General features: G+C 34.5%; 2 protein-coding genes across 3 annotated transcripts; one reads left to right on the top strand and one right to left on the bottom strand.

Annotated features, from left to right (window-relative positions):
• Positions 1–236: 236 nt before the first annotated feature.
• LOC131633022 (uncharacterized) lies at positions 237–6,603 on the top strand. 2 transcript variants are annotated; one of them, XM_058903729.1, is made up of 6 exons: positions 237–392; positions 3,090–3,098; positions 4,464–5,013; positions 5,209–5,627; positions 5,726–5,824; positions 5,998–6,603. In XM_058903729.1, exons 1-6 carry the CDS (start codon positions 268–270, stop codon positions 6,335–6,337), a joined length of 1,542 nt encoding a protein of 513 aa, XP_058759712.1. In that variant the 5' UTR covers positions 237–267; the 3' UTR covers positions 6,338–6,603. The 2 variants fall into 2 exon arrangements, with proteins under 2 accessions (XP_058759712.1, XP_058759711.1); XM_058903728.1 differs by lacking the exons at positions 237–392; positions 3,090–3,098 and adding an exon at positions 4,172–4,342.
• An 8,244-nt stretch (positions 6,604–14,847) lies between these two features.
• LOC131633049 (DNA replication licensing factor MCM5-like) lies at positions 14,848–19,917 on the bottom strand. Its single transcript, XM_058903760.1, has 18 exons — positions 19,544–19,917; positions 19,318–19,461; positions 18,876–19,055; positions 18,676–18,774; positions 18,459–18,595; positions 18,248–18,353; positions 17,917–18,051; positions 17,750–17,827; positions 17,389–17,493; positions 17,160–17,251; positions 16,948–17,080; positions 16,759–16,854; positions 16,352–16,449; positions 16,185–16,275; positions 15,829–15,938; positions 15,565–15,694; positions 15,381–15,482; positions 14,848–15,118 (listed from the first exon to the last, which is right to left on the bottom strand). Exons 1-18 carry the CDS (start codon positions 19,820–19,822, stop codon positions 15,035–15,037), a joined length of 2,199 nt encoding a protein of 732 aa, XP_058759743.1. The 5' UTR covers positions 19,823–19,917; the 3' UTR covers positions 14,848–15,034.
• Between the last annotated feature and the right edge of the window lie 2,004 nt (positions 19,918–21,921).

Below are 21,921 nucleotides of genomic sequence, written 5' to 3'. Positions count from 1 at the left end.
TTTTTATTCGTGGGTTTTATCGATATTTTCCCTTTCCTTTTTTGGAATAAATAAAGTTCGGTGGCGACTCTGTTGTACTCCGAATGCGTGAAAACGCGTCGAGTCACATTTTTACCGCTACATTACCGCCAGATTAATTTTTGAGTTCCCGCGCAAATATATTTTAATGATAAATTAATATAAAATTCTCGGAACAAAATTATTTTTTCTGACTATTCATATTCCAAAATCAAAACCCTGACATCTTCTTCATTCTCTTCGATTTCAATGGCGTCGTCTCCGAAACTCAACGAGTATGAACGCAAGCGACTCGAAAACATTCGTCGCAACAATGAAATGATGGCTGCACTCAATGTTCAGTCCAAAGCCACCGCACTCTCCAATCATTCCAAGTATTTTTCTTCTCCATTTCTATCTTTTTTATTTCATGCTTCATCATTAATTTTCCCCTTTTAATTCAACTTCAATACTCGTTTGTATTGATAATTGATGTTCATAATTTGCAATTTTCAGGATTGTTACCAAATCCAAAGTAAAATCGGACAAAAAACCCAAAACAAAAATTATCTTTCCATCATGTGTCGCGAGCACCCAGAGTCCAGGTACCATGACATTTTGTGCTTTGTCCTCTTTGCAGCTAAGGATATCTGCAACAAAAATTATCTTCTCCTTAGGTACCCACAATTTCTTGGGTCCTTTCTTGTTAGTTTTCCTCAAGTTCTGATTGAACTTGGTTTTAGCATAATAGTTAACAGGAGGAACATCATGATATTCTTTAGGTTTGACAGCATGATATTTTTTAGGTTGTGTCACGTGCTTCTTGGTGTGTACAGTGTTAAAACTCTGTGCATGTGAAGTTAGCCTAATATCATGTGCATGGCCATATTTGAACTGATCATACAATGGCTTGTATGCGATTTTCATATCATCAACAGATTCAAATTTATGTGAGGTATCACCGTCATAGCCAAAGCCAAACCTTCTGTTTCCAGAAACACCATATATCATAGAAGCAAGATGACTTCTGCCAATACTTCTAGATAAGAACTTTCTGAAGCTCGAGTCATATTCTTTCAGAATATGATTTAGACTAGGAATGGATTTTTCTGATTCAGAAGGAGATCCACTATTTTTGGATAGATTTAAAACTTTTTCCTTCAGTTCAGAATTCTCCGATTCCAACTTCTTAGTTTCAAATTCAAATTGCTTTTTCAGCTTTTTGTATTTGATACTAAGGTGAGCCTTGAGTTCCAGAAGTTCAGTCAAACTGGAAACTAATTCATCTCTAGATAGTTCAGAAAATACCTCTTCAGAATCTGATTCTGATGTAGATTCTGATCCATCATCCAATGTGGCCATCAGTGCAAAGTTGGCTTGTTCTCCTTCAGAGTATGATTCTGATTCAGATTCAGAATCATCCCCGAAATAAAGTTTATTTTCAGAAGAAAAAAAAGTGAATTCATAGATGCATCTCCGAATTCACCCCTGGAAGAATTCGGATATGTACTTCCGAAATATCCTCTGATACAGAAAACATGAAAACAAACATCAACGCTTCGATTTATTTTAAAGCATGAAAATTACAAACATCACATAACATAAAATTAAAATTACATATGGTTAAACACGGGTAGGTGTGGATGAGTCAAGTCAACATTTTGATAATGTCGGCTCCCGATCTTTGAAGTTTCGCATCCAACTCGATCAGACCCTTTAAAGAAAATCGGTAGAAAGTTGTCCATAAAATCGCTAAATCTTCGTCGTTTTTGAATTCAAATGGGGTGAATTGAACGTCTCCCTCGTTATTACGCGAAGGCGAGCGGTACTCAAGCTTGACAACCTTTCGATTTTCCGGGTATTGCAAGAGAGTGTTGAGTGGCGTTATCAATTTCGCGAACGGCGTGTCGCGCGAGAAGCGAAATTGGAACGGCATCGGGTAGACAAATGCAAGGTGGGGGTAGGTTTGTGTCATTGGTGTTTTGTGGCTTGTTGTTGATGAAAAGGATTGGTGTAGTATTTATAGTTATTGGAGTAATAATGACCCAACAAACCTTATCTTGCTTTCAGTGGATGTTTTGAAAACGTACTTCCGAAAAAAGCCCAAAAACATTAAAAGTTTGGAAATATACTTCCGAATTTAACAGAAACATACCTGAAATTTAAGTTTTGGGTTGTGCAGTCTGTTTTGATAATTAACCACATATTCAAGATAACATAATCATTACATAAACAATGAGAACATTAAATATAGGTATATTATATATGTACTGAATCAATTTGATTTTACATTATAAACGACAATACATACAAAAAATGACACACACCCATGCAAATTTTGTCATACAAACTTTCCCATGTCGTTGAATAATTATCCGCCCTTATCCACTTTAACTTGCTTCGACTATGCTTCAGGTAACAAAGAAACTCAATTGTGAAAAGAATCTGACTAAGGTCATGGGTGCTTTATTTCGACAGAGTCATATTAGATTAATTGACCTCACACGTTGACTGAGACCTTTTCGACCAAAGCATAAACATTTAAACTCATACTTTTAGGACTTTGACCCTCATGCCTTGTCCTACATTGGTGTCGAAAATTGAAGGTAATAACACTATGGATCTCAGTGATGAGAATACAATATGGTAAGTTGATATCAAAATGTCTAATATTTGGCACTGTGGTAGTTTATAAAATTATTCACGGTGGTAAGTGTTTCAATCACTGATAATTATGCATTTAGAGTTCGGTTCACTTCGTCGTGATCTAAGAACTCTTGTGCGACACTATCTCTATTGTGATATAGTAGTTTCAATGTGATATGATCTTCATTCATTGTTCGGCAGGCCCTTCGCCACATAGGGAAGGTGCTATGGTAATAATCTACGCCACGAGTTGCTATGGACTTGCCATATCCTGAATTTGTCATGATGAAGACCGCGTTAATGATGGATAATTAAGGTGATGCAGGATTGAAAGGCTGATCAGGGATCTTATGCACGATCCTGGAGGTAATTACCTTCACTCTTCGATGACTCTGATGCATATGCGAGTTTGGATATTGAATCATCCATTCATGGAATTTTATTAGGAATCAAAAGTCCAAAAATTTAAAGAATCGAGGTTGAAATGCTATTGGATTTGATTGACACCGTTGTAGTTTGGATTTAGATCTTTGTGTTTGATTTCAAGTGCTATTGACTTGACGACCTGAGAAGGTTTCAGATTGATGAACTGCAGGGCGAACATGAGATAATGGAAAACTTAGGAATCAAAAGTTGATTCCCATAGATAGTGCCAATATTTTAATATGGAACTAAAATTAAGTGTAACTAGATGGTGTAGAATCCTGAATCGGTGGTACTGATCTCTTATACAGTGGCGGGCGATGGACTTGTAAGATTAGTGTAAGGTAACTTTTATACTATGCAAAATAAATTTACGCTGATTTTGACCTTAGCCATTTAAGACTTTGGTTGACACACATAAAGATATAATTAAATCTTAATGATAAAAATGGACCCATAGACACAAAATAACTTGTAAATTATTTCTAAATTATAAATATTAAAATTAAATTTTTATATTGTGTGGCATATTCTAAATCAATTTACATAAAATTAATTAATAGCGATTTGAAAATAATGTTATTTAAAATTTACCGAGAAATGATAAATATTTCTTGTAATCAATAGTAGGCAGAAGTTTTATTGGTAGATAGATGATACTTATAGTTAATCAGTAGGTAGAATTTTTATTTTTTTTTTGCTTTATACCACCGATTTAGTCCAGTTCGAGGGAGACTTCTAGCATCAAGTGGTTCCATCCTCCTCCCGATCAGTAGGCAGAAATTTTATTGGTAGATAAGTGATACTTATAGTTAATCAATATGATATATTCTCTTTTGTTATTATTATAGTAAATATTCTGTTTTTAAATTTATTTAATAATAAAAATATCTGTTTTACGTAGACCAAATATATTCATTACTCAATAAACTTAAAAAATAATATTTGTTTATAATTAGCACGCCAGAGGGAGTCCTATATAAATTTACCACACAATCACTTGTTTACCGCCAGATTAATTTTTGAGTTCCCGCGCAAATATATATTTTAATGACAAATTAATATAAAATTCTCGGAACACAATTATTTTTTCTAACTATTCATATTCCAAAATCAAAACCCTGACATCTTCTTCATTCTCTTCGATTTCAATGGCGTCGTCTCCGAAACTCAACGAGTATGAACGCAAGCGACTCGAAAACATTCGTCGCAACAATGAAATGATGGCTGCACTCAATGTTCAATCCAAAGCCACCGCACTATCCAATCATTCCAAGTATTTTTCTTCTCCATTTCTATCTTTTTTATTTCATGCTTCATCAATAATTTCCCCCTTTTAATTCAACTTCAATACTCGTTTGTATTGATAATTGATGTTCATAATTTGCAATTTTCAGGATTGTTACCAAATCCAAAGTAAAATCGGACAAAAAACCCAAAACTGAAACCCCAATTGTTAGCAGACACTCACTTCGAAAAAGAGGTATTCCACCTGATTCAGAAGGGTTATTTTTAAAATCCAACACTTCTACTCATAATTCCCCCAATAAAGCTAAGAACTTTGTTCAAAATTTGGGTCCTATTTCCATGAAGGATGCTTACAAAGGCGTAGATGATTCTGATCGTTCTTTTATTGAATCACTTGTTGGTATGTCGAATAAGGAGCTCTCAGAAGAAAAACTTAATGGGTCTGCAAAAAAGATCAAAACCGAGTGTTCCCTCGACTTGGAATCTTTGTCTCTGGATCCTGAAAATATAGCAAGCGTCCTTCCTGGAAGGATAACTCAAGTGCAGTTTTGTCCTTCCAAGGATGTTAACATGATAGCAGCTGCTGACATATTTGGGGATATTGGGTTTTGGAAAGTTGGAGAAAGTGAGATTTTTTTGTACCATCCACACGAGGCTCCCATTTCTGGGATTTTGTTTCAACAACATTGCTTGTCAAAGGTGTGTGAATTGTAAGTTCTGAATTATGAATTAATTAGTTATTTATCCTTATGAATTATGATATCTGTGATATATGTTCAACTTTTTAGTTTTATATTAGTTTGAACAAATTCGTTTATAAGATAATTTTATAACTTCCTTAATTTTATGGTTTGAACGAATTGTCTGATGTTGTGATCATTGATTTGTATGCAGATATACACAAGTTGTTATGATGGATTTATTCGGATGATGGATGCAGAGAAGGAAATTTTTGATATGGTTTATAATGGTAGTGAAAGTGATAATGGATGCATATATGCTCTCTCACAACCAAAGAATGATGCAAACTGCTTATACTTCTCTGAGGGTAAAGGGGGTCTGGCAGTATTGGATAACAGGATAGGAAAATGTTCATCCCACTGGGATTTGCATGAAGCTAGAATTAATACAATAGATTTCAACCCTCAAAGCTCTCATATTGTAGCTACCAGTTCCTCTGATGGAACTGCGTGTACTTGGGATTTGAGATGTATTGGAGGGCCTAAGCACACAGCCTTGAGGACATTTCCTCACAAAAAATCTGTGCAATCAGCCTATTTCTCTCCTTCTGGATGCAGTCTTGCCACTACAAGGTACGAAACCTTTATTCCATTCTTAATATTATATTGATTCGGGTTTGCGCCAAATTTTGAATTTGATTGGATTGGGTTTATGTTATCTCTTGATGTAGCATTGCCAACACAGTTCGTATATACAGTGGAGTGAATTTGGAGTATAAGACTTCTGTTTATCATTTCAATCAGACTGGAGGATGGCTTTCTACTTTCAGGTGCGGTTTCGGGAAATTATTGAATGTTTCGTTGTTATGTAATTCTTTTGCCATTTGCTGGATTAGTCCCTTGGCTCTTTTGAGTTTGGACCTGATTTTTACATTTCAATTATGATTTAATGTTTCACTGTTTGATTCTAACTGGGTTTACGATCTTGATTTTGTGGTAGCAGAGCAATATGGGGCTGGGACAATTCCCATCTCTTCATTGGGAACATGGACGGAGGTGTCGACATCGTCTCAACAGTTCAAAAGGCAACAGTAAAGACTTTAGAGATCCCAGACATCGTCTCAACAGTTCAAAAGGCGACAGTAAAGACTTTAGAGACCCCAGACATGTCTGCAATTCCATGTAGATTTGATGCACACCCTTACAATGTTGGGATGCTAGCAGGAGCTACAAGCGGAGGCCAGATCTATGTTTGGACGGACCCAAATCTCCTGCAGTCAAAAAAACACACATTCACACATTCAAGTGTGCCAGACTGTCGGATCAAAATTGAACAGCTCTGATTTAAAATTGTTAATTTGGAAAAATCAAATTTATTTTTCTGAACCACTTGATCAAGATCAAACAGTCCCTATTATCTTGACTGTGTGAATGCTGCAAAAAATTAACAAACAGTCCCTGTGATTCTGTATCTGGAATTGCCATTTATCCTCAGTTTTGCTTGTAACCATGTCACATTGCCTAGTATTTTATATCCTAATAGGATCAGCTAATACAGTAAGTTGTAGAAATTATCAATTTTAATTAATGAAATGTTTGAGCAGGAAAATATTGAAGCATGCTTCCATTATTACATTTTATTGTCCCTTTTTTTTTTATAAGTCCAATAGCACGTGTTTAATGAACAAGATATTTGCTAACAGTGAGCTGATGTTTGACTTTTAAGAGAATGTTAGGTAAGATTTCAACATGATGAAGTTAAAAATTATTTTAACTATAAGAGTCATGCTAATAAGTGTCCGGCACTCTTTTTTTTTGATGGAAAAAACTTTTTCATTAAGAGAAAAGCCAAGAGACATTACAAACACTAATAGACTTATGGTATAGGACAAACCCCATCCATATTTGAGAAGTATCTAAGACATTACACATAGATTTATCAAAAGCTAAAGGAATATAACCAAACCAGAAACAACAACATATCATCAAATCACCAACTCTTGTAAGAGCACCATTAGTGACAAATAAGAATGAGAATCTATTGTCTTTTTCCAAATCCAATTAAGGATGATTTCTTTGACTTGTGTATGCGCATATCGACTTCCTTTGTTCTCAAAATTGTCTCTTTTCATGGAAAGCTCAAAACTTTGTTATTGACTAGAGATAGTGTTACTCCAAAACACAAAAATCCTTTGAGGCTTTTTATCAAACACCATGAGTGCAGTCTTAAAATCCAAATGACCAAAGCATAAAATAGACAACACAAGGACATAAAAAGCTAGATCTAAAAGAAGGACATAATACAACCTGTTGTAAAACCACGGCGGCTTTGGGGGTGCGCGAATCGTAGCCAATAGAGCATAAACCGAGGAGAGGGGTGGCTTTGAGATGCTAAGACCAACCTTGAGGATATTTTCGTCTTCTAGTAGTGGTGGTGGCTCAGGAGGCGGTCGGTTCAACAGAGAGGAGGATGGTTGAGTGGTGGTTTGTAGGGTAAAGAGGGAAAATCCGATGAGGGGGGTAGATTTGATGGACATATGAGAGGGGGGTTGGGTGAAAGAGGGATTACCCTTCATAGAGGGAGGAGATACCACCATAAAAATGGTAGATGAGAGCCACCATGAAGGTGGGGGGCAGCCACCAACAAACCCTAAAGGTTTGGGAGGAGGTATTCTAGAGAGAAGAGAGAGCATTTCTACTCGTGATTACTTTCTAATATGTGTTTAGATAGTGTCCGGCACTCTTAAACGATACTAAATAAAAAATACTTTTATAAAAGTCAATATTTCAATTTTCAATGAATTTTTATTGCATTGAATACACACATTTTTTTTTTTACTATTTTAATCATTTAAAAATGTCTCAAGGGCACTAGTTAGCATTTCCCTAACTATAATTCTAAGACAAGACTTGAAAATTGGATTGAAACAAAGATAATTAAGGGGAAGTAAGGAAAGTAGAAATAGTGATACATTGATTGGTTAATTTTATAATCATATTTGTGAGGTGAATATTGAAAATAATAAAATCATTGTGATCAAACAAGTGTAATGTGTAACTATTAGAGCACCTGATCATAATGAAATACGTGTGAATAACGGATTCATGTAAAGCAGTAGACTAATTCATCTAACCTTAAATATGCTTACATTTTGTCTTACTTTGAGTACATTTGCATATACACTCTCTTCATTTAAAGAAAAAGTATACAAGAAGCGTAGAGAGACTACATCACCAACTCTGATGCTCAATCTTTAAAACAACATTGCTATTGAAGGTTGCATGTATGACTGCTATACAATGCCTGGGGTTATTGAGGTGGAGGTTATGAAGTAGTTTAAATTTAACATGGGTGTTCACTTTCGTCTGTCTTGGCTCTGGGATAAGTATACATAACTAATGGAGCAGTCTATGTATAAGGCAACCACTATGGTATGCATGTTACATATTGTAGAATATACTATCTTAGCAGATAAGTACAGTGAATATATCAATGTCAGGTAGATGTCTCTGTTACTTAGCTTAACCATGTCAATTGGGCATGAGGGTATGATGCATTGATTGCATTATATACCGCATTTAGAAAGGTGACTATCTTTGAGACGAGACAACTTGTCGGTTATATGAGTCTATTTCAGATGTAAAAATTTATTATGTCTTATTAATTTAGTTCTTATTTATTACATTTGTCGTTTGGCCTGTGTTCTTGTGCAGTATTGGATATACGAGCATTTTCTGTCCATTTGTAAAAGGCGTGTTACTATCATACACTGATGGGTTTCCACATAGAAAGAGATGGATGGCCAAACATTCACATCCATATTGTCATCAAGATTACATGTTGTGGATCGATGTGCTGACCTTAGACGTTGTCATTTGGACACCCGACACAAACCATAGAGTTCACTGAGAGTTTGATGACACTTTCCTTTTCTGGTTATCTGCGACGAAATGCATTAGTGTGTGCAAGGTTACTTAGAATGATACTTTATTGTAAAACACCCTCACATCATTCCACTTGTTTAACATGCATATGATGTTGGACCTTCTGATGACGTGCCATCGTCTCCACTGCCTCCATTCCCTCAGCCTCGTGTGGCTGACTAATAGCGTATGCAAATGATAGCAATACTTACAGATAACTTCATATGTTTGTTAAACCCAAATGATGGGGTTTATACTTTGGCATCATAGATAGCACACATAGTCCGTAGGAGACCTGTGTAGATTTTTTTATCTTTGTATTATTTGTATATTATTAACATTTTAACTTAACAATTTATTAGATAACCGTTTAACATTTCATTATAGTGGGATTAACATAACTTAACACATATAATTACATAACTTAACAAAACAATAATAAATACCAAAACTTACACACTACTAGATGATTTTAGACGTTTAAACATCTTGATTATATCATCGACAAATATAACAATTATAACATTAAACTCAACCAATCTCTTTGTTTGCCTACACTACTATGTGACAAGTGCCAAATTCTAGTTATTTGTAGTAGTATTTTATGGTATTTATTGACTTGATTATTTGTATTAATAAGCTAAAAACTCAACTTTAGTGTACATAATAGATGTATAGTTTTATCATGTAAATATTGTATAGATTAATAAATTTTGGTTCAATTTGTATGATTTATCGCATTGTTGAAGTATTGGGCACAAGAACCACAAATAAAGCTTCAAGATGCATTTTTTGAAAACAAATAAAGTGTCCCAAGTTGGGCTAAGCGCAGTGTAGCGTGATTAGAGGTGTCTAGGCATAGGGAATTATGTTAAGCGCCATATTTTCGCGCTTAGTGTGCTTTAAGTCGATTTGATGTGCAATAAGTGGATCAGCGCTAAGTGAGCTCTGGTTGGGCTTAACGCGGTCTACGATTTGAGCTTTTGTATAAATACCATTATTTCAATTTTTAGGGATGGTTTTGGGGATTTTTTTCTCCCAACTCCATCGCAAACATTCTTTGGTAGAGAGACTTAGAAAACAATATTGGATGTTGTATCTTGAAGATCCGGAGGTGAATTTGTATCAATCTTGTTGACACCGCGAAAGTTGGGTTATTTTCTCTCTTGTCTTTGTATTCTTCATTGTTAAGATTTGTATGTAAGTTTACTCTGATTTTACGTATATAAATTGATCATGGCGTTGTATAATATATATTTTACAAATTTTATCGATGTTGTTCTTGTTTACTTGCTTTATGTTTGGATTTGAGTTGCTATAGATACATACTCTTCAAATCTGGATCTAGGATGGACATCTATTAGGCTCTAAACTCTAGACATATATTTATATCTAATATTCCCAATGAGTATTGATTCTTAATGCTCCTTATTATTTAATAGGTTGAGACATCATCGATTAAGCAATAAGTTAGATTTCTGGTCGATGCAACATACATGGGCACTAATGTGAGAGATACACGATGATATTGATGAGTATTTTAGGTTGCTTACAAATGCTCTTTGACGGGTAGATAAAATCCAAAGCTTGATAAGTTCTCTATTCCATAAGAAATACATTTATTTTCTTGTTCATAATTTTACTTTTCGCATTTTACTCTTTTAAAACATTCAAAACCAAGCTCAGAAACGCAAAGATTGTTGAACGACATTCTTTCCCTCACACTAATCCTCGTGGAGATGATAAAACAAAAGTACTTAGCTTTGCTTGTTGCTTTACTGCACTAACAAAATGACACAGTTGCAGGGGAATGGTGTTTAGATATTGAATTGCATCACAATAAATTCTATGTTTTTGAGCTTCGTACATACTTGTATATTCACTTGTATATGTTTTCCATACATGTATATTTGTACATGTTTTCTATACTTGTGTATATTGTATAGCTTTTTGTTATCTTCATGTTTTCTAAAGTGACTGGTTAGTAGTAGTCGTTGGTGAACAACTATCCTAGCAAAGAGGCAACATAAAGGAGCATTTTTACATACATAAAGGCGTCAAGCTAATGAAGTAAAACAAGTGCTTGTTAGGAGGCAACCCAAAATTTACATACTTTCGCAGATTTGTATTTATGTATTATAGGTAGTGAAGGTGGGTGAAATGCATGTTATTTTGATGCGTTTTGGAGTTTCGGGACAAACCTGCTCGCGATGAGCGCAATCTGATAGTGCTAAGCGGGCCCTGAAACTCAGTGCAGGCTAAGCACTCTCTCGTGTTGCTAAGCACGTCGTGCTGTTGTGCTAGTGAAAATTCTTTTTACTCGACCCTCTTATCCACTTTCACATAGGTCATTTAGAGTAGTAAATAGTAGTAATTTCTAATATTTTTGTTTGTTGTTTTTTTTTTCAAAAATTGGTCTATTGGTTTGAAGAAGCATGGAGTGAATTTTTTAAGTTTGATTATTTCAACGTGCAAATGTCATGGTAATGATAGTGTTTGAAGTTAGTACTTTGTAAGGTACTCGTTTATCGCTTTCTATAACATAGCATGATTACAAAACTTGTAATTTGTAACAAATTACATGTCATTCATTCTTTTGCACTATTTTTTCTAGATTGAATCACTTTAGATCTTATCCCAAATGTGACGAAGCTTTCCACTATTCACTATATGCAGGCGACCAACATTCTTGTTGCAACTAGATTTTATTATGTATAATATTTTATTTGTGTTGATTGTATGAAAGCATGAAAAGGATCAAATCATTTTGTTTGATTTTGAGCACAACCACTGGACCAAATAGTAATTTACCTTGTGAGTGAGTGAGAATTTTTTTACCCCTTTGAACTTTATGTTAGGATCCATTTTGATGATTAACTTTTGGAACTTGTATATAACTAATTAGTTAGTGAATTCTGAATTTTTTTCTTAAACCCTCAATCATAACTTGTGGTTTGAAGTTTTGGCTTGTCTTAGAAAGTTGGGAGCATTCACTTTACATGTTTGGTTGTATTTAAGTTGGGAAGAAAAGGCTAGTTGCTAAGAGGTTGAGAAAAAAAGGGGGAAGAAAAAGAAAAGACTTGAAAAAGGAACATAAAAAAAATAGCAAATAATTGTTCTAATAAGTTGTGTGAACTGGTGTAACAATTGGGAAAAGAGAAAAAGTGTGATTGAAGTTTTGTGTTTGAACCTTTGGGAATTGATACTCCCATAGGATTAGGCAAATTTTTGTTTCAATTACCTTTAGAAATTGACCATTATTTGTTAACCAAGCCACGCTAAAACCCGTGAAAGTCCTTGTGATTCTTGCTTTTATATTTTCAATACGAGTTTTTAGGATGAATGCATAATTTAGTCTTTCGTTTGCAAGATTGTTGGGTGAGAGTCAAGTACATCATGTTTGTGTGTCTTTCATACCTTGATGAAGTTTTTGCTTGGTGTGACTCATGATTGAGCATGTGTTATTTGGAATGTTTGACATGAATTTTGTACTTATGATTTGTTTCATAATCATGGTGTCGTTGTAGTATAGTGGTAAGCATTACTTTGCTTATATGCTTTTGATTTTGAATCATACATTTGTTTTCATTCTTAAAACTTGTTGATTCACAATTGCTTGGTTGATTGCTTTTGTTTCTTTAGGTTGGAAAGACTTTTGTTTGAGGACAAACAACATTTTAAGTTGGGGAGATTTAAAAGTGTCAAATTGTAGTTATTTGAAGTAGTATTTTGTGGCACTTATTGACTTGATTCTTTGTATTAATAAGCTAAAAACTCAACTTAGTGTACATAATAGTTGTATAGTTTTATCGTGTAAATATTGTATATATTAATCATTTTTGGTTCAATTTGTATAATTTATCGCATTGTTGAAGCATTGGGTATAAGAACCACAAATAAAGCTTCTAGATGCATTTTTTGAAGAAAATAAAGTGTCCTAGGTTGGGCTAAGCGCAGTGCAATGCGCTTAAAGGTGTCTAGGCAGAGAGAATCGCGCTTAGCGCACTTTAAGTCAATTTGATGTGCAATAAGTGGACCCGTGCTAAGCGAGCTCTGATTGGGCTTAGTGCGGTCTGCGATTTGAGCTTTAGTATAAATACCATTCTTTCAGATTTTTAGGGATTGTTTGGGGATTCTTTGCTCTGAACTTCATCACAAACATTTCTTCGTAGACAGACTTAAAAAACAACATTGGAGGTTGTATCTTGAAGATATGGAGGTGAATTTGTAACAATCGTGTTGACATTGGAGGAAATTTTTTATACGGTATATAATAGTAGTGATGATGCATGTATATATGCTCTTTCAAACCCAAGGAATGAATTAAACTGTTTATATTTATCTGAGGGTAAATGGGGTCTGACAGTTTTGGATAACATAATAGAAAAATGTTCATCCCACTAGGATTTGCATGAAGCTAGAATTAATACAACTGATTTCAACCCTCAAAGCTCTCATATTGTAGTTACTAGTTCCTCTGATGGAGCTGCGTGTACTTGGGATTTTAGATGTATCGGAGGGCCAAAGCACTCAGCCTTGAGGACATTTGCTCACAAAGATCTGTGCAATCAGCCTATTTATCTCCTTTTGGATGCAGCCTTGCCACTACTAGGTATAAACCTTTATTCCATTCTTAATATTACTATGGTTCCTTACAGTGTGAGTGTGCTTACTTACTAGCATAGCCTATTACTTTTTGTTACTTACTAATCTTAGTCAGCATGTTAACTTGATTCCAAAATTTGCTTTCTTTTTCTATTCTTCATTATATTGATCTGGTTTTGTGCTAAATTTTGAATTTGATTGGATTGGGATTATGCTATCTTTGTGTAGCATGGACAACACAATTTGTATATACAGTAGAGTGAATTTGGAGGATGAGACTTCTGTATATTATTTCAATCAGACAGGATGATGGCTTTCGACTTTCAGGTGCGGTTTTGGGAAAGTTATTGAATGTTTAGTTGTTATGTAATTCTTTTGCCATTTGTTGAACTAGTCCTTGGGCAAAACAAGTTGTGGGACTTAGCTCTTTTGAGTTTGGACCTGATTTCAACACGATGAAATTAAAAATTGTAATTTAACTATAATTTCCAAGACAGGACTTGAAAATTAGATTGAAACAAGTATAATCAAGGGCAAGTAAAAAAACACGGAATGATTGATTAAGTACAATTGTATATACTAATTTCTTAAGTCAAAGAAGACTTAATCATTCAAAAAATTGTTGGAAGAGATCCTTATTTATTTCATTCAAGTATTCTTGAATAAAGAAGCCGAAATTTAATACGAGAATATTTGAAAGGCAAACTGCAACTATTTTGAGAAGCATGGTTGAATCCAAAAAAAATAGAAATAAAATAAGAAATGATTGAATTGTTTTACTATATTTATTACAATAAATATATGATTATTTTATATAGTGATTACAAACAACCAATTAAACATATAGAAGACTTGTAACAAAACTATTTAAACAATTACTCTTTTCATTTTTCGTTATAAGTTATTTAAATTTTTCAGACATGTTGAAAAACATAATCATTGTGTCATGAAAAATAGAAATTAAAAAGGATTTTATGCAATTATCTACGGAAACAATGAATTACAACTTTTAACAATAGTAATATGGAGTGGAAGCAAGATCTGGAATTTAAGGAAATATTAGACCACTTTTAAGTCCTCAGTGCATAATATGAGTGGTTAGTTACAAGGCTATATTACCTTACATTTCTAACTATGTAAACTAATTAGGAGAGGATAGTATGAATGCTCATAATGAGTATATATATATATATATATATATATATATATATATATATATATATATATATATATATATATATATATATATATAATGTGAGTTATCAGTTTTACTTTCACATTAAATTTTTAATAGATTGAATTAGAATTCTATTGAAAAACAAGATTAACGATAGAATGTTTCCCTGGTTTCGGAGTACATGATTGGTATACACAGTACTTGAATATTATAAAGCAAAAAGCTAATAGTGAGCCTTAATTGAATCTTAAAATAACATGAAGAATACATTTAGTTGCCCTTAATTGAATCTTAGCATTCTGCATGATACCTAATGGGTCAGAAAACAGACAAGTTAGGCTTTCCGAAATACAACACGCCTTTCTCGCTTGTACTCCACTTCGTCTCTCTGGTGCATGATTAGAAGGGCTCTTCTCACCTGTCAAATGTTGTCACATGAATGAATAAGACAAGAAAGCATATATTAATATATGTAACTCTTGGTGGGATGATTGTTAACAGACATTTGGGTACAACCCAGGAAAAGAAAAAAAAAAACAGGAAAAATATAATTGCTTTAAGTTAGTAACAGTTAAGCAGTGCTAAATGTGTATCTTTTAAAAGTTTGAGCCAAATGGCATTGCTAAATTCTGGTTTTTAAGCTGGCAGTCTCATCAGCTAAGTGGCTACATAGTACTTACAATAGAGTCATTCATCCCCATTCTGCCTAAGTCATCAATCAGTCTTCTTTCTGATATGTGGTTCCCAATTCCAATTCTTCTCTTTATCTGAACTTCTGCTTGCTGCTCACAGCAAATAATAATTCATCAGCATATGAAGCCTATTTGGAAAAAGAGAGATAGATGGTCTAATCACAAGACATACCTGTATCTCTTGTGCCATCTCAGGTGTGAGATTTACTTGTTGGTTTATTCCCGATTTAGCTGCATCCATCGTAGACACAGTGAAAAGCCTTATGGCTTCTTGCACATTCTCCTCGGTAGCAAGATGAGATCTGGTACAAGAGTTAATCAATGAGGCATATTTTATCAAAAGACCAAAAAGATAAACTTTGCTTCTCTTGTGAAGATTGGTTGAATGATATTTTTAATCAAATTACACCAGGAGGTATGGACAAAAGATACTTACAGTTTCATCTTTGCAAGTGACTCACTCAACCTCACAATAGCTTCCAGCTGCCTTACAGTAATTGGTATTGCAGCAGCTGCTCCAGTTTCATTTGCCTGTTGCCTCATATCCTACATTTTTTCATAAAAAAAAAAGTGAATCATATTTTCAGAAGCATGCTCATTTTATTAAATGAAATCAGCACTTAAAAGAAATATGGCTGTAAATGGCATCCAACAAAATATTCAGTTAAAGACTCGGAATTATGAGCAAAATACAGAATTCCAACAGACCTCCAACATTATCACCAACTACTAATAAGCATATTGAGACTAGAGGCTAACAATGCATTTCTAATTAATTATATTCATGAATACCTGTCTGATTTTCACATAATTATTTTGCAGTAACTTTGCTGCAGATTCCGACAGACGAGGGTGGCACTCAGTTCGACAATACTTTAAGTACCTATATAACATAAAAGCTCAATGCCCATTCTCTCAAAACTGAAATTAATGAAAAATCTGATTAAGATGTGGCATACCTCTTCAACCAATTATCTTCTTTGGAAATGATAGTCTTATTCTCACCCCTTGTTGCACTAGCTGATGCGTGAACTTTTATGATATGACTAGCTATAATCTGTAAACAAAATAAGTCAACCATTTACTTAAATATTGAAAATAATGGAACATGTAAAATATATTTACGCAAAACTAGTCCTTTAATGACAGGCACACAAATCAGGAGGTAAGACACATTTTGCTAAATATTAACTAGATAACTGTTTCAAAAAAAGTATTTTAGAACGATATGCATTTTCAAATTTAAACATCATAGCACAACTAGTCCGACAACATTTTCTCATAGCACAAGCTACATTCAAAGAAAACATAAGAAAGAATCACATGCTTAGAAGTGAGAACATAGTATAAAACAGTTGGAAGTTACCTTATCTTGACTGTACATTCTGATATCTTTCACTATGAAGATTAAATCAAACCTAGAAAGAATAGTTGTCTGTAAATCAATATTGTCCTGTGCAGTCTGGATAAACATTTATGAATCTGGTTAGTCTCGTGTATTAATAATATGCATTTTAGGAAACCAAAAAAAGAAAGGGGCAATATAACAGTTGACCTTAAGGTCATCATAACGCCCTGATGGAGGGTTGGCAGCAGCAAGAACAGAAGTCCTGGAATTAAGAACAGTTGTTATTCCTGCTTTGGCTATGGATATAGTTTGCTGTTCCATGGCTTCATGAATGGCAACCCTACATAATAGATACAGCAAAAAAGTTAACCAAAACGAACAATGACAAAATACCAAAAAGAAACTAGTGGTATACACACCTATCTTCTGGTCTCATCTTGTCAAACTCATCAATGCAAACAACACCTCCATCTGCCAAGACCATGGCACCTCCTTCAAGATAAAACTCACGCTGAAATGTACAATAATAATCAGTGGCTTTTTAATCAAGATACGTGAAGGACTAGTTTATGATCATATCTCAAGACTAAGTGGCAATAACAGACATTTAATATCAAATATAAACAATGCAGGAAGTAAAGGACTTACAGTGCTGCTATCTTGGATTACAGAAGCTGTAAGGCCAGCTGCAGATGAGCCTTTTCCAGAAGTATAAACAGCAATAGGAGCAGTCTTTTCCACAAACTTGAGAAACTGTAAAATGCAATTGTCAAGTAATGTAAGGAAATGAAAGCTATAATGTGATGTGAATGAATTAATGGTTGAGATATTGAAAGTCCCTGACTAAACTGCTACACTCTGGGGGATGTTTTAACATTTCATGTTAAAATCTAAACATAAAGTAAACCAATTCATTTTTTATACCACAAGTGGCCCTTGTTTTTAGTAACTCAAGTCAACACACAGTAACTGAAGAACGTGTCTACAGAAAATAATGCCTATAAGTAACCTGTGACTTTGCTGTAGATGGATCCCCGAGAAGTAACACATTGATATCACCTCTTAATCTCACCCCATCTGGCAAATGCTGCTTGCAATGAAATTGAGCAAAACAATCAGAGGCTGTGTGTGAAATTTTTGTTATTTCAAACAAAATGTATGGGTACCAGTATATACCTTTCTTGACCCTCCAAATAGAAGACAGGCCAAAGCCTTTTTGACATCTTCATGCCCAAATATAGACGGAGCAATCTTGGAGCATATATTTTTGTATGCATCAGGCTCAGATGCAAATTTTTTGAACTCTTCAATCTGTTAAAGAACCATTATTTGTACCAGTAACATCGATACATAGTAAATGGAAACTGAATAATATTTAAAATCTAATAAAATCAGTTTGACAGGATCCAAAAACACAAGATTCATTCAACTACAATGTGATATTAAAGGATGCAACCAACAGGTATAAAGCACAGAAGTAGTCAATTTAGAGTTGGTCAACACTAACTTCTTCTGTCGTAAACGCAGTGGGACCTCGAGACTTGGCTTCATTTGCATCTTCTATTCCAACAACCCTAATATAAGGCTGCCTAACTGCAACAGCTCCTTTGTTGCTGCATAAAACATATGATTAGAATATATACTGATATACACTGATATCAATTGTAGAATGTCAATGAAGGAATCTAAAAATGCTAAAAAAGGATTATTAATCTCACGATGTAGAAGAGTTGGAAGCCTGAAAAATACTATAGATTCCAACAATAGTTAATCTTGAGCCAGGAACTACTGTTTGAACCAGATGCCGATCAACAGAGAGAAGCAGGTTTCTAGGGAGTTCTCCAGTAGGAACATCCTTCAATAGCCAATAAAAAAATATGTGAGAAATGATTATCACTCAAATTGTCTTGAAAGCTTTCACATTTATATTACTACCTCAGGATTTTCTTGCAACTTCAAAGTTTGTTGATCTACATACTTGCTCTTGTCAGGCACAATAAGCCATGGATCTATTGGACAAGGTTCTTCTCCAGGCTACAGAGAAAAATAACTCTTATCCTGTAAGATATCCTCAATTGCAAAAAAAAAAACACAGTACCCAGTGCAAAATAAATATAAGACAGGTAGAACCAAACCTGAGGAATATGATCACATGAACGAGGAACAACAGCTCCCCCAAGCCCGGGCCGACACGGAACTTGCTTCCCTTTCTTACAGTTCTTACATATCAAAGTGACATATGTAGCCTTAGCCTTAGTCCTGGATGCAGCAATAGTTATCCCAGCAATTTTAACAAGCTTTGAAATGTATTGAGCCTGTGAAAAAATAGATTAAAAATTAACAAATTGCTGTAACCTCAAATATGACCAAATGTCAAAATGCTATAATAATCAACTTGTTTTAATGAAAAGTAGTCAATGTCCCAATTGGAACCCTAAGCACTCAGTATACACTGAGAATCAAGCTGCTATATGGAATCTATCATATGGTTAAATTGGAACTCTAAACATCTCCGTAGAGATAAAATTCAAAACCACTCGGAATAATTAAACACTAGATCAGTTGAAATCCACTAACCCCAAGCGATCTCATTGAGACGGAATCCTCCTTAGAGGTAAGGAGAATCTGAACATCACCAGGTGCAGCATCTTCCATAACTCCAGTATCTCCAGCCACTTTAGTTTTCAAATTCACCAAAACCTGCGCCGCCGCAGTTTCGAACTACACAAAAAAACAAATCAGCTTAAAAATCAAGATCAGCGAATTTATCAACAGAGAGAGTGATAGAGAGGTAAGTAAGTACCAGTGGGAGGATATCGGCGGGAGCAGATCGGAGCTTAGAAGGAAGGTCAAGGTCAAAAGAGTCAAGATCTTCCATATCGATAACGAGGAACTTAGGATTATTGAGAAGACTCTCTCTGTAAGGGAAAACATTGTTCCCAGTCTCGAAGTTTCGAATGAACTCCTTGAATTTTTGGAGGATGGTGTGGTTGGAGACGGTGGCTTCCGCTTCGCCACGGCCGTCGTCCCAGGAGTGTGCTTGATCGCTGTAGTATACACCTCCTTCGTCCCAACCTGACATTTTCTCGATCTGTGGTGAGGGATTGTGTTTCGGTTTGAGTTAGGGTTTCAGTTTTTTCTGAATGTGTTTTTTTGTGGGAGAAATGGAATGAATAAGAAGAGTGGATGGTTTTGGCGGGAATATTGTGGCGGGAAAAGTGCGTGCTAGATAAGGATGTCATGGCGCGTGAGATACGACACTGGCACTTCTATCATTCCATTTTTTTTTAAAAATCTGTAATTCCAATAATTAAAATGGGCTTCACTTCCTTTTTTAAGGCACCCCTCACTTTAAGAAATTTGGTTAATTTAATTTTAGATATTATAGAAAAACTATGTATAAAACTTGTTAAGTTATTTAAAGGATTTAATGGAAATATATTGACAGTGTAAAACAGTTTTACACTGTCAGTGAAATTCAAACCTTTGATTTTTGTAAACATTTAACTTTTTCTTTAAATCACACATAAAGTATTTATTTTTAAGGGTTGTGATGCACTGACCGTGTAAAAAAATTTACACTGACAGTGCACTGCCTTTAAGCTCTTATTTAAATCATATCATATATCATATTATCATATTAAATTATAATCTTAGAAGTTCTTTCCACCAAAATCTCCCGTCAAAACTTTTAATGAATAATAAATTAATGGCTTAATTGCAACTTTGGTCCCCCTATTTAGCATATTTCTTGATTTTGGTCTCCTCATTTTAAAAACCACTATTTTAGTCCCTCAACTTTAATTTTTTTAGGATTTAAGTCCCTATGCAAATTTGAGGCTAATTTTAAATGACATGGCATATAGTATGTTGACCTGTCAGATGCCAACTCATTTAAAAATTAAATTAAATTATTTTTGTAATTTGTTATGTAATTTAATAATTTTCTTAAATGTAATTTCCTAATTATTAATCAAATATGATTATATAAATTCTTGAATAAATATTGAACCCTAAAAATTGGGAACACTACGACTCCTTCATGCGCCTCCTTCATCCTCCAAGCAAACCGAGTGATATCTTCATCATCTCCAAACGCTTTTTTTTGTCTCCAATATCAGATCCATTGCTTATTTATCTTCTTCTTTCATCTTCTTCTCCAACCCATGTCTGAAAGAAGTTTTTCGTTTGCCTCAACAAACCAGTCTGGTTTAAGAAGAAGAGGGAGTAAATGTTGGTGTGGAATTGAGTCACCATTGATGACATCATGGACTTATGAGAATCCCGGAAGAAGATTTCATGGTTGTGGTATAATCTGGATCTGTTTCGTTGTCTTCATTTGTAACCTTAACATTTTCTTCTACATTAAACTCCACATTTTCTTCTTCACTAACTACCTCATTAGTAACCTCAACATTTTCTTCTTCACCAAACTCCACATTTTCTTCTTCACTAACTACCTCATTAGTAACCTCCACATTTTCTTCTTCACCAACTTCTTCAATAACTTCCTCATTAGTAACCTCCACATTTTCATTAACATTTACCTCCACACTTTCCTTAACATTTTGCTCTATGTTTGCTCCCTCAACATTTACCTCCACACTTTCCTCCTCTAAAATAACATCATCAATAGAAATTTTTTCAACATTGTGTTCAACATAGATGTCAACGACTTTAAATCCTCTAACATCTTCCACCAACCTTAACAAATCGTTGTCACTATTTAGAGGTCGAAGTCCACGTGAGAAGGAATAGTTGGGGTTCCAATACCATAATAAGCACTTTAGGTTACGATACCCCTCAGCTTTGACCAATTCTTCAATTTGCATATGAGATAGCAAATCCACATCCAGGTCCCAATCTATTTCTGTAACAAGCTCGCCAACGTACAACTTGACTGGATTATCTACAAAATAGCCCCGATGATGTAACCTAAGTCTGATAAATTGGGTTTCAGGTGGCCTGCAATTGGATATGAAACTTTCAGATTCTTCAGAATAAACAATGAACACAATGCAGAATATGGAACTTTCAACAATTAGGGACCACAACAAATTAAGGACCACATTACAATAGAGTACAGCAGAAATTAGGGACCACAACAATTTCAGAACATTAAATTACAACAATTCGCACAACATTACCGTTTCAGAATCATTTCAGGGACCACAACATTAA

Source organism: Vicia villosa, unplaced genomic scaffold (assembly GCF_029867415.1).
Source record: "Vicia villosa cultivar HV-30 ecotype Madison, WI unplaced genomic scaffold, Vvil1.0 ctg.001063F_1_1, whole genome shotgun sequence".
Taxonomy (NCBI): Eukaryota; Viridiplantae; Streptophyta; class Magnoliopsida; order Fabales; family Fabaceae; genus Vicia; species Vicia villosa.
This window is presented reverse-complemented; position numbering and strand designations above follow the sequence as displayed.

What these genes read in the sequence shown, in the direction of transcription:
- LOC131633049 (XM_058903760.1), bottom strand. Translation starts at nt 19,822, where the DNA reads ATGTCAGGTTGGGACGAAGGAGGTGTATACTACAGCGATCAAGCACAC. An exon ending in TATTTGGAGGGTCAAGAAAG is followed by an intron (nt 17,828 to 17,916) that starts GTATATACTGGT and finishes CATTGCAAGCAG; the next exon opens with CATTTGCCAGATGGGGTGAG. An exon ending in GGCGTTATGATGACCTTAAG is followed by an intron (nt 16,855 to 16,947) that starts GTCAACTGTTAT and finishes ATGTTTATCCAG; the next exon opens with ACTGCACAGGACAATATTGA.
- LOC131633022 (XM_058903729.1), top strand. Translation starts at nt 268, where the DNA reads ATGGCGTCGTCTCCGAAACTCAACGAGTATGAACGCAAGCGACTCGAA. An exon ending in AACAACATTGCTTGTCAAAG is followed by an intron (nt 5,014 to 5,208) that starts GTGTGTGAATTG and finishes ATTTGTATGCAG; the next exon opens with ATATACACAAGTTGTTATGA. An exon ending in TGCAGTCTTGCCACTACAAG is followed by an intron (nt 5,628 to 5,725) that starts GTACGAAACCTT and finishes CTCTTGATGTAG; the next exon opens with CATTGCCAACACAGTTCGTA.